The sequence below is a fragment of the Mirounga angustirostris genome, unplaced genomic scaffold (assembly GCF_029215605.1).
Source record: "Mirounga angustirostris isolate CCGP_5_RB_7025 unplaced genomic scaffold, mMirAng1.0.hap1 SCAF_13, whole genome shotgun sequence".
NCBI classification, from domain to species: domain Eukaryota; kingdom Metazoa; phylum Chordata; class Mammalia; order Carnivora; family Phocidae; genus Mirounga; species Mirounga angustirostris.
The window spans coordinates 25,089,642-25,109,592 of record NW_026991721.1 but is presented as its reverse complement, the minus strand read 5'-3'; the positions used below and the strand labels follow the sequence as shown (position 1 = coordinate 25,109,592).

Sequence of the window (19,951 nt, the reverse complement as noted above, 5' to 3'; positions counted from 1 at the left end):
AGAGTGCAAGATTATGGCCAACTCCCAGCTGCCTCCCAGCCCAGACAAAGCCGTGGGGCCCTGGGGGAGGCCGCCCCCCCGCCCCAAGAAACACGCAGCACGGAGGCCCACCCACCTGGAAAATGTGGTACTTCATGTCGCTGATCTCAATAGTTTTGCCACCGTCGCCATCTTGTTCTGATTTATTGGTCATCAGCGTCTTGAACCTGGAGCAAAGGGGGTGAAACAAGGCGGGTCTTGCACATGACTTTGATTTCATCCCCAGCAGCAATGGCGCCATCCATCACCCGACTGGTCACTGGGGGATGGGGCATTTTTAAAATTACTGCAGTGCTCCCAAAATAACTCTCGGCAAATGGCAGCTTACATCATCCTGGGCTGACAGCCGGGCCGGGCCGCGATCTGTCCCCACCGCCCCCCGTGAGTGACTGTGATGCCTGTGGCCTGGAAGGTGACTCTGCATTCCAGAACATTTTCTAATAATCGGAAGCAATACCTTGACCGGGAAGAACAGCGCTGCAGAGCGCCTCTTGAACTCTGGGTCCCCCCCTACTGTCCCGTCCCTCTGTCCACTCTGCCCCGCGCCCCCTGTGGGGTGGCGGGGGCTCCACGGCTGTGGGACCCATCTCTGCGGGGCAGAGGCTCCTCTCTGGAACGTGAAGCTGCCCCCACCATCCGGGGCTGGGCTTGTTCCCCGAGGCGGCCTACCTGTTAGAAGCCGTCACCAGCAGGACCTTGTGCGCATAAAAGAGCTTTCCTTCCACCAGGAAAGTCACGTCGGACATCTCCTTGTTGTTCAGAAAGTGAGGATCTGTAACCAAAGGGAGAGAAGGGAAGTGACCGAGGGCCCCCCGGGTGCCAGGTATGCGTTCCGAGAGGCCTGGGGGGTACACGGGAGAACAGAGACACTGAGGCGCCGGGAACGGGGAACAGCAGACCAAGGTGCGTGGAGAGGAACAGGAGGAGAGACGGGACGGAGCTCTGGGAAGGACGAGGGGCGGCTGGCCGCGGGCGTGGGGGGCAGGCCTCACCCAGCCTGGCGGGCAGCGTCTTCCGGATCTCGGGAATGCTGGGCACCGGGCTGCTGCCGTAGCAGTGCGTGAAGATGGTGGCCAGCTGCTGCGTGACGGCGTCGTTCTGCGGGGCAGAGGAGAGGGAGGGCCCGTGAGGCCGCCTGCCGTGGCTGCAGACACGGCAGGCTCGCTTCCCAAGTCCAGACCCGGCTCAGAGCAGCCACCGTCTTTCGGTTCCTCCTGGATCTGGCCTGGCGAGAGATGCCCGTGCCTCCCTCACGGAGTCCCCAAGTTGCTTTTCTGGCTGGGTTCCCGCCCCGACAGATCCACGGCCTCCGGCCTCTGCAGCCAGGCCGTGGCAGTCCGGCCGTGGGGTGTGCGGGAGGGGGCCTGCGTGTGTGTGTGCGTGTGTGTGCGTGTGCACACAAGGTCTGGGCCAGCGCCTCGGAAGCCAACATGCTCGGCGCGCAGGGTGGGGACCCGCCTGACGTCACTCACCTTGCTGGTCTTGAGGATGTCGAACATGAGCTGCAGGCCCTCGGTCACCAGCTCCTCGTTGTACTCCTCCTCCTTGATGGAGCCGAAGTCCCGCAGGAGGCTCTGCACCACTGAGTAGCGCGACTGGGAGAAGGAGGTCCTCAGAGACTCGATCCACACGTGCAGTTTCCAGGGGACGCCTGGGGGAAGGGTGGGCGGTCGTCACCTCCGCCGGGCACAGCCTGCACACACCCCCGAGCCCACTCCGCAGCGACCCCCTCTCCGGGCGGGCTCCTGCCCCCTTCCCTCATGCCGAGGGACCCTGAAGCCAGGGAAGGAGAGCTTCCATGGACCCTGACAGGCCCTGCTGAGAGGTCAGAGGGGAGTTCGGGTGCCCCCATCAGATGGGGCAGAGGAACGACCCCGGCCCAAGGGCAGGGCACCCAGACGGCTCAGCCTGGGGCCACACCAGCCCCCGTTTGTGGGGCCCCGGAACGACTTCCTGGGAAGACCCATCAATTACGAGGGCTGGCCAGGTGCCCTTGGAGGCCGGGGAAACATGCCGGGCATCTGGGCCCATGCCTGTCTGGCACTCGGGGCACTGGCATCCAGTGGCACATAATTACTGTGTACCAGCTCCCTGGAGCGTGGCAGTGGGGCCATAAACTAACTTAAAACTACTCTGTGGAGGTCATGACAAAAGCTAGTAATTTTCTTGGTAATTAGCAAGCTGCTCCCCCCGCCAAGCCTCACTATGGAGTAAAAAGAGGATGATGGCATTCCCCAGGGACACAGTGACGTAGGTGGCATTAGCATCCCCGGTGTTCTGACTGTAGCTGAGAACGATATACCCATTTTACAGTGAGGAACACTGAGCCTGACCGGCTGCAAGTGTGGCGGCCACTAGGACGTTCCACACTGCCATTGTGCATGCAGAGCTCACGGAGAGCTGGCCCCAGGCCCTGGGCCTCGTGTGACGTCACGGTCTTACGCGAGGATCGGCAGCGCCAGTGACGGCGGAACAGCTGGGATCTGGCCCAGGTCTGCCTGTCTGGGCGGCCTCCCCGCAGGAAGGAGCGTCCACGGACTCGCAGACCAGAGGAGCGAACGTGTGTGGCCGAGTGACAGCTTGAGAGCCTCTAGTTGACCAGAAATGTTGACCATAGTGATGCAGATGCTGGCAGGGCCGCACGTGGCAGGCCGCAGCCAGGCTGGGGGCCGTGAGGCTCCGACCAGGGAGGAGGAAGGGCCCGAGGCTGGAGGGCTGGGGCGATGCCCCCCGACGCATCCCCGCGGAGGACCGTCTGAGGCTCAGGACCTCTGCTGTCCTGGCCATCGGCCGTCAGGCCTGCGGAGACGGAGTCCGCCCCGTGCCCGGCTGCCCCTGCGGGCCCTGGCCCTCTTCCAGGCTGCTCTTAAAGAGCAGCAGAGTGCCCGTGTGTCGCGCGGATGTGTGTGCGCGTGTGCACGCCCGCGGGGCCTCACCCAGTGCCCGCAGCTCCATGGTGATGTCCACGTAGCCGTGCTCGGCACTGTAGTACATGGCCTCCTGCAGGGCCTTCGTGCGGGTCCGGCTCAGCCGCATGGGCCCCTCGCTGCTGCTGCCCTGGCTGGAGGTGTCGCTCTCCTCCACGCCCTCGGCCAGGATCTCCTCCAGGGACAGCACGTCCGCTTTGGCCTGCTGGGGCTGTGTCAGGAGCTTCCTCAGGACGTTCCTGCGGGCCACGGGATGGAGGACGGCCATGCCTGAGGCCCTCACCGTGGACGGTGCCCGCCTGCGGTGCCCTCCTGAGCCCCGTGGCCTAGACGGGCTGCTGTGGGGCACCTGCGGGCACTAGGGGCTCACGGTCTTCCCTCCCAGGCAGGCTGGGCCAGGGCTCCCAGCACCCTCCATCTGCAGCCATCTGAGAGTGGCAGGGGAGGATACGGGTGGACTGGCCCTGGGGACACCCCCCCCCCCACCGCCACCATCCTGGTACTACTAAGTCGTGGGCCTTGGCACCAAACAGGCCCTGCCATCCTGGCTGTGTGGTCTCAGAGAGGTTGCTCTGCCTCTCTGTGCCCTGACTGCTCTGGCATCTGCAGAGCGGGGTATCCGTGTCACCCTCATCCCGGGTCAACGGGAGGCTGACATGACGGCGTCGGGTGTAGAGCCTGCCACGCAGCAGAACCCCGAGATGGCAGCCACCTGCACGCGCGGCGAGGGTCTGAAACCCAGGACATGCTCACATGCCTCTGAGTTCCAGCCTGCCGTGAACAAGGATGCGCTTAAGTCAAGATGCCGGTTCTGCGGACTTCCCGTGTGTTGAATGGTGGACTTGACAGAGCACGTTCCTGTCTACCACTGCGTTAACCCTGTGAGAGCCCGTGGGCCCCGCCGCTCATGGCCGATGACTGCGTCATGCTCAAGGTCGCACAGGCAGGAGTGCGGACTCAGGCCCAGGACTGCTGGTTCCATACCCTGGGGCTCATTCTGTCATATCCGGTGGCCTGGGATGGCCGTGGGGGGGGCAGGTCCACAGGTCACCTGGGGGCTGAGCCTCCTCCCAGCAGCCCTGCCCAGCCCGCTCCCCGCTCTGATGGAGGTCATGTTGCGCTGGGCAGAGACGCCCTCGAGAGACCCGGGGTCATCCGACTGTCGCTTTGCTAGCTCACTGAGCTTACAGAGCACCTCGTTTGTGCCGTGCGCTGGCATGGGAAGGTGAGCCGGCCACCACCCCGTCCCCTAAATCCCGTGTTCCAGAGAGAAAATGGGAAGCAGGTGCATGGACAGAGTGTGTCCGCACAGGGTGAAGAGGTTGCAACAGGGGAAAACACGGGGCGCTGGCTGGGTGAAAAGGCCTAGTGGCACTGATGTGCAGTACGGTCCTGGGGGGCAGAGGGGAGGGTGATTTTGGTGGCAGAAGCTGTAGAGGAAAGCATTCTAGGGAGGGGGCCACAGCAGGGCACCCTCTGCTTTCCGAGAATGGCGCTGGCGAACAGGAAGTAGCTGTCCCACCCGCCCTTCCCTTCTGGCCCCTTCTCTGGCTTCTAATAACTGCCTCTCTTGTCTCACTCTCTGTCTCATTCAGCTGTCTCACAGCTGCTAGATGGCTCTGGTCGCAGCCTGCTACCCGCCCCGTCACAGCCCTGGGCAGGCCTGGCCCCCACAAAGCAAGGTCCACCATCTGCTCCTGGAGTGGGATGTGATTTCCCACACAGCCGCCAGGAGGCTCTTCGGGGCGAGCCATACGCTGTGCGAAGCCCCCGGAGCCCTGGAGAAGGGCCACTAAGGGTGGGAAGGGATGTGGCCCAGTCTACAGGAAGTGGGAAGGCTTGCCCTGGGTGTTGGGAGACCCAGGCTGCAGTCCCAGCTCCACCAGGAACCGGCCGGGTGGGCCTCTTGTGCAAGGGGGCTGTCTCCGCCACCCAGAGTCTCTGGGCCTCCAACATCTGAGGCCTCTCTGCTGGTTGAAGACCTGTATCTTCTTTCTGGATGGCTTCCACACAGAACCCCCATCTGGAAAGATCTCTAGTTCTCCTGCTCCCCATGGGGGACTCGGACTCCTGAAAGCCTGTTTCATGCTCCCACTTCACACGGGGCAGGAACCCCAGGTGCGTACCTGTGGCCGTGGGCGGCCGAGTGGCTGAAGCAGTTCATATCCTCATGGAGGGAGGAGGCCATGCCATTGGCTTCGAGCATGCTGAGCAGGGGGTCAGCGCCTCGGCTCAGCAACAAGCTGACCAGCTCATAGTTCCCTGGAACACAAGGCAGACGGAGGGAAGATGCCCCCACCACCCACATCATCGTGTGCCTCTACGGGCCGCCGCCTGGCTGCCGAGCTCCACAGAAACGCTGATGAATGGGGCCGGGGGAGCCCCCAGAGCCCAAAAGGAGGGTCTCCAGGCTCACCTCAGGGACCTGGGCATGTGGCCACAAGTCCGGCTGCAGGCCCTGCCAGGCTGAGTGATGCCGCAGGGAGGGCCAGCGGAGCCTTGGGGCAGCAGGGGACCCTTGTGGGCAGGGCAGCTGTCTGTATACGTACCAGCCGCAGAGGCCAGCTGCAGGGGGCTCTCCGTGTAGCTGTCCTCACCGCCACTCACTGCTGAGCCCTCCACGTGGGCCCCGGCGTCCAGCAGCAGCTGCAGGGCACAGGGCAGGACATGGAGCAGGACACATCAGTGTGGCAGGGAGAGTCTGGGAGGTGTGCAGGGGAGGCTTTGGGAGAAGGGCCTCTGGTTCCCTCCAGGCATGTGACCAAGACCCAGCTCACCTGGGCAGCTGAGGAACCTGAACTCTGGAACTTGAAGTTACCCTCAGGCCTTTAAGTTTCTAGAATCTTCACCTCTACTCTTGTGGCTCGGGACCAAGGCCCTAAGCTGTGGGGATCTCTGAGCTGGTTTTCTCTTTCAAACAAATGCTTTCCTATGAATCGATTGCATCGCCCCCGATCTACCAGGGGAAACTGAGGCTCTGGGGGGCAGCAGAGGTAGTGGGAAAGGCACTGGTATTAGAGTCAGAAAGAGCTGAGTGTCAGTGCTGGCCACCAACCAGCGAGTGACCTGGGGCAGGGCATGAACCTCAACTCCTGAAGCCCCAGGCTTCCGCATCTCAAGAATGGCCAGAGGCCTGCCCTGCCGCCATGCTGGGCATGAAATGAAATGGAGCTCAACCCACCACAGAGATTTAATAACCAGCGGCCTCAGGTGGTCTCCCTGGAGAGGTCTGGCAGGCAAGCTCCCCAAGGCTGGGAGGCACAGGGCCAGGGCAAGACCTCGCTGTCCAGGACGCCTCTCTCCATTCTGGCAAGGGCAGGATGGCGCAGGGCTAACAGAGGCCAAGCAGTTCCAGCTGAGCCGGGCCTGGCTTTGCCTCGGGGCAGGGGTGGGGTCTGCGCTGCTCCAACAGGTGACTCTGGGCTGCACCTCACCTTCCCTGACCAGTGCTCTGGAGGGAGCACTTCGCTCCTTCCCGGGTTTCTGGAACACCAAACCCGAGGGAAGCCCCGCCAGCCCCACACCTGGAGACCAGGCATGAGGGGGCCAGGCTGGCCCCCAAGCCTGCGCCCCAGTGTGTGGGAAGTGGGGAACGGCTGTCGGCTGGAGGCTCTCGTCCGTCAGAAACCAGCTGTGGCACTGCCCGAGCCGGTGTGCCAAGGTGGGGGCGGAGGCCCGCCCGATGGGGCGAAACTGGGCGCCGGTCCAGGCAGGACCAGAGCACGGCCCTGCCGGCCGGTCTGGGCTAGGCCGGAACTCTGCTCGCAGCTCAGGAGGGCAGCAAGCGGCAAGCAGGCGGGGGACGGCAGCTGGCCTGGTGCAGACCATCTGCTGAGTCCCTACGACAGGCCAGGGCTGTGCTGACCATGACGAACAGACTGGACACGGCCCCTGCCCTCAGAGGACTTGCCACCTAGCAGACAGTCTGCGAGGGTGACACATGAACTCCCAGGAAGGAGTGTGCAACCCCGTATTCCCCAGTGGCCTGAGGAACAAAGGAGTCTGGGAGTCGAGGGGCAGGGTGGCTGGTGCCCTACCTGGGGTGGGCCACTGCTTGGCTCTGCTTCTGGGCCTCAACCCCACCCTCACACCAGTCACAGCTACCTGGGCCACTGTGGGCACCACCCGGCGTGACCTGGCTGGAGAGGTGACCCGTGCCGCTCTGAGTCCTCTCTCAGGACCCGGGACGCGCAAAGACTAAGCCTGTTAATGGGGATGGGCAGAACCAGGACGCCCTGATACAGGGCCGGCTCTGTGGGACCATTCACGGGGGAGCAGAAAGGGCTGTGGGTGGGCAGGAGGGTCGGAGGAGAGGCTGCGGAGCACACGTGCCGATTCCCGCAGGCCCGGAGACTCCCGGACAGCTACAGAGACGCCCGCAGGCCCGGGACTGCTTGGACCTGGGCTCGTTCCCCAAGATTCCACACGGGTCCTTATGCTAAAGCCCTCTCCTTGAGGCAAGCCGGGGGGCGGGTCTGTCCTGCTGAGCCGGTGCGCGGCCCGAAGCAGCTCCTCTGCTCTCTCTGATTCCGGGCAGGCAGGGCTACATCCGGGGCCCAGCCCCCCTGGCGAGCGAGGGCTCACCTGCACCACAGAGATGTGTCCATGCAGCACAGCGAACGTCAGCGAGGTCCAGTGCCGGCTGTCGGGGTGGACGGAGGGGTGCTTGGGAGAGTTGCTTGGAACCTGGAAAATGCCACAAAGGATCCGTTTTTTTTTTGGGTGAGTGCCATTCCTGGGCAGGTGACGCGGGCACCGGAGCGAGGGGGGCATCCTGCAGGGATGGCGACTAGGAGCCTATCCGAGTGCTTTCTGTTCAACTGGTCACGTCTGCATGGCGCACCCCGTAGACAAGGCTCAGCAGGATGGTCGGTTAGTGCTGCCTGCCCTGGGTACAGACACGGCAGGGACGAGGCTGTCCCGTAACAACCGTGCCCACGCTCTCCGCTCAGCTCCCTGCTCTCGGACAGGAAGCCCACGCGTCAGGACAAGCGCTCCTGGTTCACTGTTATCTCTGTGCATCCCTATTCCCATCCCTCCAAATACGGCACCAGCACGGCTGCTGGGGACCGTGGGGTGCTCCCTTGCTGGGCCAGGCGCCCCGCCGCGGCTGCTCACCTGGATGTCCAAGTTCGCTCCCGCATCAATCAGCATCTGGACCATCGCCTCGTCCCCGGCCGCGCAGGCGTACATCAGCGGCGTCAGACCCTGTGTGAAGCAAAGGTCGACGCTAAACCATCTGGCAATGGACGCAGTGCCACGTATTCCACAGGCGTCTGTGCCAGAAACCACAGTCCGGGCTCGGGCTTGACTCGGCTGCTCATCCGCAGCAGCCCTGCGTCGTGGCTCACCCTCCTGCCCCTTCCGGGCGCACTGGACACGGAGCCCGTGAGGCCTGAGTACGGGCCATTTCCACAAGCCTGCGGGACACCAGAGGGGTGAGGAGCACGGGCCCCGAGGCCCCCTCTGCCACGGGGAGCTGTAAACCGTGTCCAGGTCACTCGTCTCTGTTTGTGCCTCAGTTTCTTCTTTAAAATGAGACCAACAACAGGATCTAGCTCATAGGCTTGTTGTGAAGAAGACGAGTGACCGTGTGTCAGGTACTTAGCGCAGAGGAAGCCGACGTCAAGAGCTAAGGAATCACAAGAACGCAGCGAGCCCGTCACTGCCCTGGTGTTATACCGCCGGCCATACCCTAACCCACCCCAGGCCCTGGGCCCCTAAATCCCTGCGGGAGGTGATTTACATGCAACATCTCATCGAATCACCATAACATCCCTATTAAGGAGGCTCTATTATTATCCCCATTGTACAGACAAGGAGCCGAGAGACCCAAGGCCAGGTCACACGAGGAGGAGGAAGAACTCACACCGGACCCCGGATCCACCTGAGCCGTGAAGCCCCCCATCAGAGGCAGCTCACAGAGCGCGGACAGGGGTCTGACTTGGATCTCTTGTGCTACTGAGCAAGTCAGAGCTTTCCCGAAAGCGGAGGGCCAGTCCCTCCCCAAGTTTGGGTGGACGGCTCGCCGGGCTGCCTCCCGGCTGGGAATCTTTCTCCGGGGCCAGTAATAGCAAAGGCAGCAGTGGAAAGTGTTATCCCACAGCTGGATCCTGGCGAGCGTGTGTCTGGAGCCCTGCGATGTTATTTATTAGGTTATTTGTGTGTAGACAAGATCTCCTTACCTCATAAATCCCTGCCTAGTGCCCAGAGATAAAGAAATGGCCTGACATTAATCATGGGCGAGAGAGCTGTTTACCCACAGATCATCCCATAAATACCAAGGCCGAGGGCACAAACAGGACCGAGCATTTAGAGAAGAGCCGAGTGCCGCCGAGGGCAGCTCTGGTTTGGTTTCAGCCCCCTCCACACTTGCTTGACTTTGTTCTCTACACGTCTGTACACGGTCCAGTGTTTACATCGGCTCGGAGTCTTTTTTGTGTCAGCCCCCCCGCCCCCCACTCCAGGTCCATAGGTAAGGAAAAGCATGAAGGGCTGATGAACAGAGCTCACGGCTAATCGTCACTGTCATCACATGGACAGCGAAACCCAGAAGAACGCTTACTGAGCCTTTATTATGTGCCAGATGCAGAAGCGTCCCCGAACCCTACGGGGCAGGGACTGCTGTCCTCCTTTGATGGAAGCGACGAAGGTGACCCTCAGGGAGGTGGGGCAGCTTGTCCAAGACGCCATGGCTGTGACTGGGTGGATGGCTCGGGCCTCACCCCGGCACCCTGAGCGGGGGGAGGACGCCCCAGGATGAAAGCCCCTGCAAGGCCCAGGGACTGGCCCTGACCAAAGCACCCCAGGGAGGTCCGGCACCCAGCCTGTGTCCTCCCTGCTGGCCCAGCTGACACCCTGACTGTCCCAGTTCCGTGCTCCTGCTGAGTCATCTCCTCTCCCTGGAGTGCCTGCCCCACCGCTCTCTGCTTCAGCCCCTCTCTCCCCGTCCCGGAGGCCCCATTCCCCAGCCATTCTGCTTGACCCGTCACCTGTCCAGGTCCACCCTGGCCTCGTGGTTGACCTGGCACTTCAGCACGCCCTGTCCCGTGCTGGCATCTCACGGGACAGCATTCCACCCAAGCCCTCTGCCGTCACGGAGCTTTCCCCCCGCGTCTGTGTGGCCTTCCAAGCCACAGAGCCATCACCTATGTGGCGAGGATGCACAGAGTGGTGTCAGACAAACCAACTGGACAGCCCATAGTGGTGAAGAGCCTGGAGTCATCTGCTCTGCATTAACTGTGTGACCTCAGGTAAACCAACTTCGCTGTACCTCAGTTTGCCTCATCTATAAAATGGGGATGATAATAGCATGACATCCTAGGGCGACTGTCAAGACTGAAGGAGTTCATCTGGGCAGAGCGCTCTGAACAGTGCCTGGAACATATCAATGCTCCACAAATGTTAGCTCTTCACAGCAAAAACAATAAACAAAGCAAACAAAACCCCTTAAATTCTATCTAAAATTGTAAATCACTTCCAATGCTTCCTTTTCCGGCTTCATTTTACTCTCTAGCACTTTTCACAGACACACTCTGTGTTTTACGTTTCTATTTCTTGGCGCGTGTTTCCCCAGCTAGAACATTAACTCCATGAAGACAGCAGGTTCTGTGGGCCTGGTATGGAGTAGGCCCACGAGGCGCCCAGGGCCCACGCCCCAGTGACTAGTACTCACAGCTGGAAATCCAGCTGGGACTCCTCCAGACTTCTTCCCAGCCCTGCACCATTGGGGACAGTCTCTGGCCTCCCAGCCAGCAGAAGCAGAATCTCTGTTACAAAGGCATCCCCAGCGGTGCTAGGAAAGTCTTCCAGCTGATGCCCCACCAGCAACGGGAGGCTGCCCACTCCTCAGAAGCACCGAGCTGAACAGAAGGACTGTGCCACCCTCTCTCGCCACGGCGAGTCCCCACCTCTGTCCCCCGCGCCTGGCTAGCGGAGCTCTCCGCACGCACCTGGTCGTCCATAGTGTTCACCCCGTCTGGGCCCAGGGCGTCGATGGCCTGGTTGATGAGGTCCGTCCTGCCACAGTTGAGCATGCGGAAGCCCAGGTCCTGGTTGAATTTTTCGGTGGCCGCTCGGGCATCCAGCCTCCTGAAGGAGCTGAAACAGCACTCGGGTCTGCATAGATGAGACCCGGAGGTGTGTGAGCAGGACTGTGTGTGAGCGCCTCTCAAGGAGGTGAGGCTGACGAGGGGCAGGGCGACAGGGTGGAGGGGAAGGACGGGGAATTTCGGTTCCATCGGCAGCAACTGGCCTTGTCATGCTCAGTGACGTGAGCACAGACATCTGCTCTTCTACAAACACGTTAAAGAAGAGCTCGGAGCTGTCCACTGTCAGGAAAGGACGTCCCCTCAGGAACAACCCACCAGGGACTCTGCCTGAGCAGGATGCAGCTCCAGCCCGGACGTGGGCCACGGTGCTCGCCCGTGTGCTTTCTGCAGGGCGAAGACTGCCCTCGGACTAGAGGACGGCCACTGTGGCCCAGTTCCAGTTCTTGGCTTACATCCTCTCTCCTCAAGGGCTTCCCGAGGAGGCCCAGAATTACCAAACAGATGGTGGAGAACGGCCCAGAATCCCACTGCCATTCAGCCCTCCCACCAACGAGAGTCAGATTAAAAACTACATCTATGAGACGGCACACCACAGGCTTCCCACAGGGGGCCTCAGCCTGGAGCCAAAGTGTGGAAAGTTCACGTCCCAGAATGACATTTGGGAATTTGCCATGGAGACAGAGGAGGATATAACTGGGGTTGGGGCAAAGGGTCAAAAAAAAAAAAAAAAAAAAGGCAAGTCTCTCATACGACAAGGATGGCCACGGAGAACATTCTCCAGACGGACTTCAGGAGACCAGTCCAATGTAAGACGGTCATGCTGGGAAGAAAGTTAAGAGCCCAGGCTTGGGGTCATGTAGACCTGGGTTCAAATTCAGGCACTTGGCTAGCTGAGTATCTGTGGACAAATTAGTATTCCTCCCTGATGCTCAGTTTCCCCATTTGTAACATGGGCATTATAGCCCCTCTTTCTCTAAAGTTGTCATGAGGACCAAGATGACGCATGTACAGAGGAAGGGCTCAGCCCAGCGTCTACACTAAGGAATAGTTGAGAAAAAATAGTGGCAAGTATAGGAATAGAGGAGAGGAAGGACCCGCTTTTGCTGATTACCCCCCCCCCCCAAATATCCCACAGAGCCAGCCTGTGAGCGCTCTCCTGCCCAGATCCAAATGCGCGTCTGCTCTGTGACCAGCGGAAAGCAGCCAGGGTCTGGAATGATCCGTCTAACGGGCACGGCGCCCACAGAGCACGCCCTGGGAGGGGGCCCCCAACGTCCCGGAGAGGGAGGCGTGCGGCGAGCTCACGCCTCGCTGCTTCCGTACTTGAGCTGGCGGGGCTCACAGTCCAGGCCAGGCAGCAGCAGCCGGGCGGCCTGCCGGATGTCGCCGCTGTCCACGGTGAGGCTGCGGCGGTGCTCTGCGTAGGTGATGGCCACGCGCATCCACTCCATCAGCGGCGGCAGCAGCATGAAGGGCCTGGGAGGCAGCAGACAGAGAGGGGGTCGGGCCGCTGGCGCGCGCCCGCCACCACGCACGCCCCGAGACCCGCTACAGAGGCGGTGAGGTGTGGAGGGGCGGGCTCCTCGTCCTCACAGAGACCCCGGTTTGTCCCATTCCACAGACACGGTCAGGAGCCAGGAGGAAGTCCCGTCCTGGGCCACGGGCAGAACCCGAGGGCCTCAGGTGACCAGTGAAAGGAAGGGTTTGCCAGTGTGTCAAGGGGGGGGCCCTGAATTCGGACGGGGTCTCCTGGTCTCTCCCCGCAGAAGGGGAGACTGCCTCCTGGGTGGTGGGGGGGCGTGCGGGGGCAGGAGTCCCACAGACCCAGGCTCCCACCCCGGCCCTGCCCGAGCAGCTGTGTTCCGTCACCACAGACCAGCGTGGCCCGGGCCTGCTCCTGCCACCTGTGAGACGGGCTGTCGTGGAGCTGTGTGAGATGATGTACGGCACACAGCTCACGGTCGCCCCTTCCTCACCCTGCACCTGGGCAGAGGTGGGCCTTACGTCACTTCCTGTGGCAGGCTGGAGCCGCCTCCGCGTGGTGCTCCCCGTCCTACGGGGACAATGGTCTCGGGGCCTAACACTAAAAACCCAGGGCCACAGTGACATGGGGCACTAGGTGGAAGCAGGGAGACACTTCTGTTGGGCAAGGCCTTTGAGTTGCCAACTCCAGGGGGGCACCACTCACGAGGTAGTCCATGTGTCACCAGGGGGCGCCATTCACGCGGAATGGGACTAGTGTCCCCTGGCATTGAGCAATACGGCCTGCACAGTGGCTCAGGGGCCTGCCCTCTCCCCGCCCCAGGCCCTCCCAGCCCCATCCCGCCCGATCTGGGTTACTGCTGGGGAGGCGGGGTCCGCTCGCTACTGAGAGAGGCTTTCCTCCTGTCCTCGATCAGTTCTGGCAAGTCTCCCATGGTGAAGACCATCTTCGGAGACCTCCTCACAGTCCAACCCATCTCGGTGCTTTGGGCCGCCCTGACGTCCAGTCTTTGGCTGTATGACTCAATGGACAACCAGCCTGCTCTGCCCCGAGCTTTCCTTGCCTGGTCACAAGGATGAGGCAGCCCTGGCACCCTGCCCCTTGTGGCTGTTCTAAGGACAGCTCAAGTCCGCCTCCCACTCCTGTGCGTGCTCCCTGCCCTCCTGACGCCTGCCGCTCCTCCGCACCCCACTCCCTCTGACGCCCTGGGCTCCTTGAGCATTAGGCCTCTGCTGTCACCGCCATCTTGCCCCAGACGTGCAGAGAGGTACTGTGACCAGGAAAAGGACCTCTGCTCTCTCTCCTCAGCCACTAAGTCAGTCAACTGGAATCAATGAGAGACCCTCAGATCACTGGTCTCAGATTTCCAAACACTCAGGAAATCGTCAGAACTTGAAGAGCTTCTCTCCTTGAGGGAAAGGATGCTTTTATTTATTTTTAAACAAAATAAGCAGATGTGATCTTGAAGGTGGTTCATTTGGAAGTTATTTTGATCTTCTGGTTCTGTCGTTTCAGAAAACCTATCTGGGTCCTAGTGTACCAATCAGAGTGGTGAAGAGAGTCACGGGTTGGAGAAGCCTGGCTGGTCTTGGCCTTCAAGAGTGCCCCAGACCTCACCCCAACCCATTTCCAGTCCTGGCTCATATCCTTTACCAGGACACACCAGACCACCAGGCACCCGTGGTTCTCAAGCCTACCCTGCCCTCCCTACCTCCTCAAGAGAAGGAACCTGCTCTCACCTCTGCCCATCCAGATCGTGTTTATCCTTAAAGGCTCAGTTCCAGTACCTTCCCTTTCCAGAAGCCCTCCCAGATCCTCTCTCCCCGAAGAAAATAATCTCTTCCTGCTCTGAGATCCTTTAGAACTTGCTCTTCCATCAATGAATGTGTCTCATCTTCCTGACTAGACCCACTGTGCCTCAGAACAAGAACGATGGCCTGCTCATGTCTGCGTACTCCCAAGTATGCCCAGCATGGGGCCTGAACACAATAGGTCCTCAATAAACACTGGCCGAATGACTAAAAGTATGGCTGAGCATCAGGAACTTGTTATGATGGATCTGAGTTTTCACTTCTGGACCAACTCCTGTTTCTGCCCAGAAAAGAATGGCATATAATTTTCAAGGGCATAGTGCTGACTTGCTAGAGTAGGGAAAGCCAGGACTCTATGGGCGGAGCTTATAGAATGTAGGAAGGAACAACAAGCCATTTGTGAACTCCTCCTCTGTTTATAGAACTTTGATTATAAATACCCATTTGAATTCTCCCCAAATAGTTCTGGGTTTTCCAATTCTGACATTGCAATGCTAGAAGGCAAGCTCAGACACATATTTCTATATATATCAGTCCTTCTGATCCAAGGGGAAGGCTTTATCTAAACCACCAGCACTGGGACTGAAGTGTAAATGAAAAGATAGTTCGTGGATTTGCCAGCCACTCTTCCATGTTGTGGCCAACAGCCAAGACCAAGTGCCAAGTACGGACACTGAAGCTCTAAGCAGCATCTCCCAGCTGCACTAGGGGAAATCCAGGAGGGAACTTGGGGAATCACTAAGTCCAGTCAGATGGCGTTGTGATTCATTATGCTCCAGGCCTCTTAGAACTTGGCACATGAAAAAATATGGTGTTGATAACCTCGGTGGGCAGGTACTGGGGACTGGCTCATTCAGCCTCCATTATCCCATCTTTGTTGGAGACATAAAACGTTGAAAACTACATTTCCCAGACTCCTTTGCAGCTGGGGTTCTGGAGGCAAATTAGGTTTCGCCATTAAGATGCAGCTGCGTGAGATCTGGTGAATAGGTGTGAGGCCAAGCCCACCTTTGTCTGTTTCTGCTAGCAAGCCAGGTCATGAGACATGAGGTCTATTTTTTCTTTTCTTACAGACCCTTCCAGTGTCCATTTTCCACCTTCCCGAGTGCTTCAGGGGCCGTGGTAGTGCTACTGAAAGCAACCACAAAGATGTCTTGATTCCAGCTTCAATCGGAATTGCATTTCCAGGGCGTGTCTCAGAGGGAGCAGCACCCCCTGCTGGAGGAGTCTGGTATCGTCTTTGGAGGCGTGGCCTTGAACCTGCTCCTTGAGCTCTTCCAGTGATTCTCCTGGCATCTAATTCCCTGCATTAAATCCCTTCCTGCTTAAAATACCTAGAGTGGTTTCTGTTTCCTGAATTGAACGCTGACTAGATATTCTCAACATACAGAAATCCTCCAGGGTTAAGCACGTCCCTCCGCCTCTGGGGTAGTGGCTGGCGTCCACCTGTCCACAAACAAGGCGGTGCCAGTCCCCACACTGACCTCTTCAGGCCCTTTTCCCTGGCCTACCCACCCCCCTGTGGTCCATGGGAAGATGATAGGACAAGCAATTCATGGACTTTCTCAGTAACATCCTTCCCTTGGCCTGTAGGTTCCAGGCTACTACTTCCTTTCTGGTAATTTCATGTAGCCCACTGGACATGCTGAGAAGCTGGCCTGTATTCCTGGACGTTCTGGAAAATCCCCGTAAAAACTCCCATCCGTACCAGCTGCGGGTGCCTCCTCCCCACTGGGGGAGAGGGCTCCAGAGGAGTGAGGCTGGGAATGTCGGACATCTGCATTGCCCCCATGCTTGGTCCCGTCCCAAAGAAAAAGGCGGTTTTTCTCTTCTTGCCATTCCTCTAGGCTGAGCTTGGCCACAAGCCTTTCACTGCCAGGGCAGGTGTCTGCTGTGCCAGAGGGGGTGGGGGCATGGCTTTGGTCAGCCCCTCTGCCACCGAGATTCCCCCTTGCTGGGTCCAATATCTCTGAATAGCGGTTCTGGAGTGCTTTGGTCCCAGGATCCCCTTTGTACTCTTACATATTATTGAGGCTTTCAAAGAGCTTTTGTTTAAGTGTGTTATTCTACGGCTATTTACTGTATCAGAAATCAAGACAGAAAATGTTTGGGGTGCCTGGGTGGCTCAGTCCGTTAAGCATCTGCCTTCAGCTCAGATCATGATTCCAGGGTCCTAGGACCGAGCCCCAAGTCAGGCTCCCTGCTCAGTGGGGAGCTTCTCCTTCTGCCTCAGTCACTTCCCCTGCGTGCTTTCTCTCTCAAATAAATAAAATCTTAAAAAAAAAAAAAAAACCCAGAAAATGTTCAAACATGTAAATATGCAAGTTCACCTTCGGTGTACTGTCATCACCTGTCACCTAGCTTCTGGAAAACTCCCCTGGACACATGTGAGAAGATGAGAGTGAAAAGGCAAATAACACCTTATTCTTATGAAAATAATTTTGACCCTGTAGACTCCTGAAGTCTCCGGGACCCCAGGTGGTCCCCAGACCACACTGTGAGAATCACTACCTTAAGAGAGGGCTGTACTTGGGCTGAGTGTGGGGCTGGGCTTCTGCCTCTGGTGGCACACGGTCCAGCCAGTTCTAGAATACTGTGTGGTTTGCATGCACCTTCCCAGCCCAGTGCACTGAGGCTCCTAGCCCCCTTCCCTGCAGCATCCTCATTGCAAGAAAGCCCCAGTGTCCTGGAAGCAAGGGAACGGGCTCTATAACCTGGGGCAGGTCATTACACTCTTTGGGCCTGTTTTTCTCTTAAAGAAGTGGCTTCTAGATATTTCCCATTGTGAGAACCTCTTTTGCTGCTATTTCACAGACTCCCCGTGACAATGGCTCTGTCTGCAGTGATCTAGAGTGTGGGCTCAGGAGGGAGCCTTTTGGGTTGGGATCCAGCACCACCACCAATAAACTCAATTGTGAGCCTGGGCCCCCTCAGCCTCAGTCGTCCCATCAGTGAAATGGGTATAAATAATACGACCACCTCACGAGAAATACGCATGGAAGTGCTTAGCCCAGCATTTGGCCCATGGCAAGTTCTCAGTAAAGGTGAACTATTATTACTATGTTAGTATCTGTTGATAGAGAAAACACATAATAGCAGAACAGGCTATAGGAATCTGGTCCTATTAAATGCTTCAACTCTAGCTCTTCAAGTGGGGCTGACTCTCCCCTCACCGGCCCTCCAGCAAGTATAAACATGTAAAGATTGCAAAAGCCTGCCAGCAAACTGCCCATCACCCACTCCATCCCAGCTCATAAAAGAGACAAAACAAATGCAACCACTATGTTGAGTGTGATCTGGAAGCTGTTTCTGGCAGCGCAGGCTCTCGGCCTTGGCGGTTGAGGATCGCGCACGGTGGAAGGGACAAGGAACACAGACTCACCAACACGTGACGTTGGGGGGGGTGGAGGGCATGGAATGACGGCCAGGGACCTGCGCCCCCTGCCCGCCCCAAGTGCTGCTGAAACGGTCACGCTCGTGCACACCTGCACATCGGGTGGGGCTGCCGCTGTGACAAACCAAGCCACTTAAAAGGGCCACCGACCGGCAGCATGTGTCTTTGTGCGCGCAAAACAGCGGTGACTGCGACGTGGGACTGTCCAGGAGATGCACCAGTGGGAAAGGGCTTCCACTTGACTCCTCTTTGCTAGGGGAGGAAATGGAAGCGCCCTGGGGCCAAGGGCTCCGCCCAAGGTCACAGAGCCAGTTCAGCGGCACCAGGGAGACCAGCCCCACTTGTCCTGACTCAGCTTCTCCTCGTGTCTCTCAGTTAATCATATACCTGAACCTGAGTATATCAAGCCAAGGGTCTCATAAGGCCCTTCGAGAGGACCGGGCCTGCAAAAGCCACTTTTTAACCCCCTTAAAAAAAAAAAAAAAAAAAAAAAAAAGAGAATAAACTTCTTAAGGTCTTGGTTTTAAAGGTCCCTACAGCCTGGAAAAAAAATAAACCCAGCCCCACTGAGCAAGCATAAGATTTACTGGGATTACAGCCCTATAAGCAATGTCTTAACGACATGGAACAGGAAATGACTCTAATTTCCAGCTCAAAGCAGGCTCTGTTCTTCCTTGAGGTGGGCAGCGGCCTCGGGGAGAGGGGCAGGTTGCAGGGGAGTACAGGCCTGTAACTGGAGGCTGTGCACCCCGAGCCCGAGGCACGAGAAGGCCCGTGCCTGTCCCCCCCCCCCCACTGACCCCTGGCAGGTCTGTCCCCTCTGTGCCCAGCCACGAGGAGCCGGGAATGAGCACGTAGGCAGGCCCTGGACGTGCCCACCGGCTGGGCAGGGCCTGGAGACCTGGCCTGAGCTCAGCCCTGGGAAAACCGGGCGGCGGTTTCTTCACTTCCAGCCTTGGCAGGGAGTGCAGAGGGCTCTGGGCGCGGGCCTGGCTCCGGGGGCTGGAAAAGGGTTTGGAGGGGTCCTTGCTGCCTTTGTCTTGCTCCCTAAGGAGACTGCCCCCTTCCCCAGGAAGCTCAGCCCACCCTGCCTGTGGGCACCCTCAGTCCAGGAGAGGAACCTCACGGCGGCCAGCCAGTCTCCCACCCTCAGCCCTATATTCTCCCCCTGAATCTGCACCACCTTCGGATGGAGCCACTGCCAAGCACTGGGGTGCATGGGGCCATCGCCCTGCTGCATCACCCTTCTTCTAGCTCCCGCTATGGACGCTGTCTGGGCTGGGGCCATAGAGTAGCAGCATCAGGAACCAGCAAAGAGGCCCCGCTCTGCCCAATCGAACGACAGCTCTGCAGGCAAAGACTCCTCTGGGAAGGTCAAGTCAGCTCTACCACACCGGCTCTGAGGCCTTCACCATGGGTCGTCTAAGATTTGCAAGAGCCACTGTGGCCTAAAACACCAAGCCAAACCGTCCATGCAGAAAAAAAGCCACCGTGTCCCATTGAAGTCAGAGGCAACTCCCAGCACAAAGGAAGCAATTCTAGTCCGGTTCACATCTTGGACTAATTAATTTTCTAGAATTGCTTGGTAAACCAGAGTGGTTTGGACCAGCTGGGAGTCAGAGTCGGCAAGCACCTCCTCTGACCCCCAGGCCTATGTTCTCCAGCGCCCGCACTCTGCCCCAGCACCTGAGCTGACCCACGGCAAAGCCTCCACGTGGGGTCAGAGGACTGGGGTCAGAAGCCGAGCTCAGGGCTTGCTGAGGGGGAAATACTCTTTTCTTATTAAAACTCATCTGTTATGGATTAGAGACCTAAAAAATCCTCTACTTGCCCAGATATACATATGGATATAAATTTAGAATATAACCAAGTCATGATTAGCCGTGAGCAATTTCTCTGCCTCTTCCCAGGGACTTGCCCCTCAGGCCCCATGGGAGCCTAAAAGTGGGCAGTGGGATGGGAGGTCAATCAGGTGACACTGGGGCATCTTGGCTTGGCTCCCAAGGCATGCGGGAATAACAGAAGAACACTAACAACTAACATTTCTAGAGCATGCTAAGCACCTGGCACTCTTTTAAGCCCCTCATACCTATTGACTCGTTTAACCCTCGTATCGATGTTACGAAGCAGCTACTATTATTACCCCCATTTTACATGGGGAAACCGAGGGCTAGCGAGGTGGACTACCTTGCCCCAGATCACGCACCTCAGTAAACGACAGAGCTGGGATGAGGTCCCGGGCTGTG

The 19,951-nt window shown here is 58.6% G+C and overlaps 1 protein-coding gene across 7 annotated transcripts in view; it reads right to left on the bottom strand.

The window, feature by feature from the left end:
- Positions 1-19,951, bottom strand: part of ABTB2 (ankyrin repeat and BTB domain containing 2) — a 173,630-nt gene that overhangs the window by 8,178 nt on the left and 145,501 nt on the right. For 5 of the 7 annotated variants that reach the window (XM_064576681.1, XM_064576680.1, XM_045893922.3 and 2 more), the window contains 11 exons: positions 12,341-12,493; positions 10,919-11,084; positions 8,085-8,174; positions 7,551-7,652; positions 5,516-5,612; positions 5,093-5,228; positions 2,976-3,205; positions 1,512-1,690; positions 1,032-1,137; positions 709-811; positions 116-206 (listed from right to left, as the gene is read on the bottom strand). In XM_064576681.1, the coding sequence (XP_064432751.1) occupies positions 116-206; positions 709-811; positions 1,032-1,137; positions 1,512-1,690; positions 2,976-3,205; positions 5,093-5,228; positions 5,516-5,612; positions 7,551-7,652; positions 8,085-8,174; positions 10,919-11,084; positions 12,341-12,493 (1,453 nt within the window). The remainder of the gene's footprint in view (positions 1-115; positions 207-708; positions 812-1,031; positions 1,138-1,511; positions 1,691-2,975; positions 3,206-5,092; positions 5,229-5,515; positions 5,613-7,550; positions 7,653-8,084; positions 8,175-10,918; positions 11,085-12,340; positions 12,494-19,951) is intronic. The other 2 variants (XM_064576682.1, XM_064576685.1) reach the window with 2 other exon arrangements.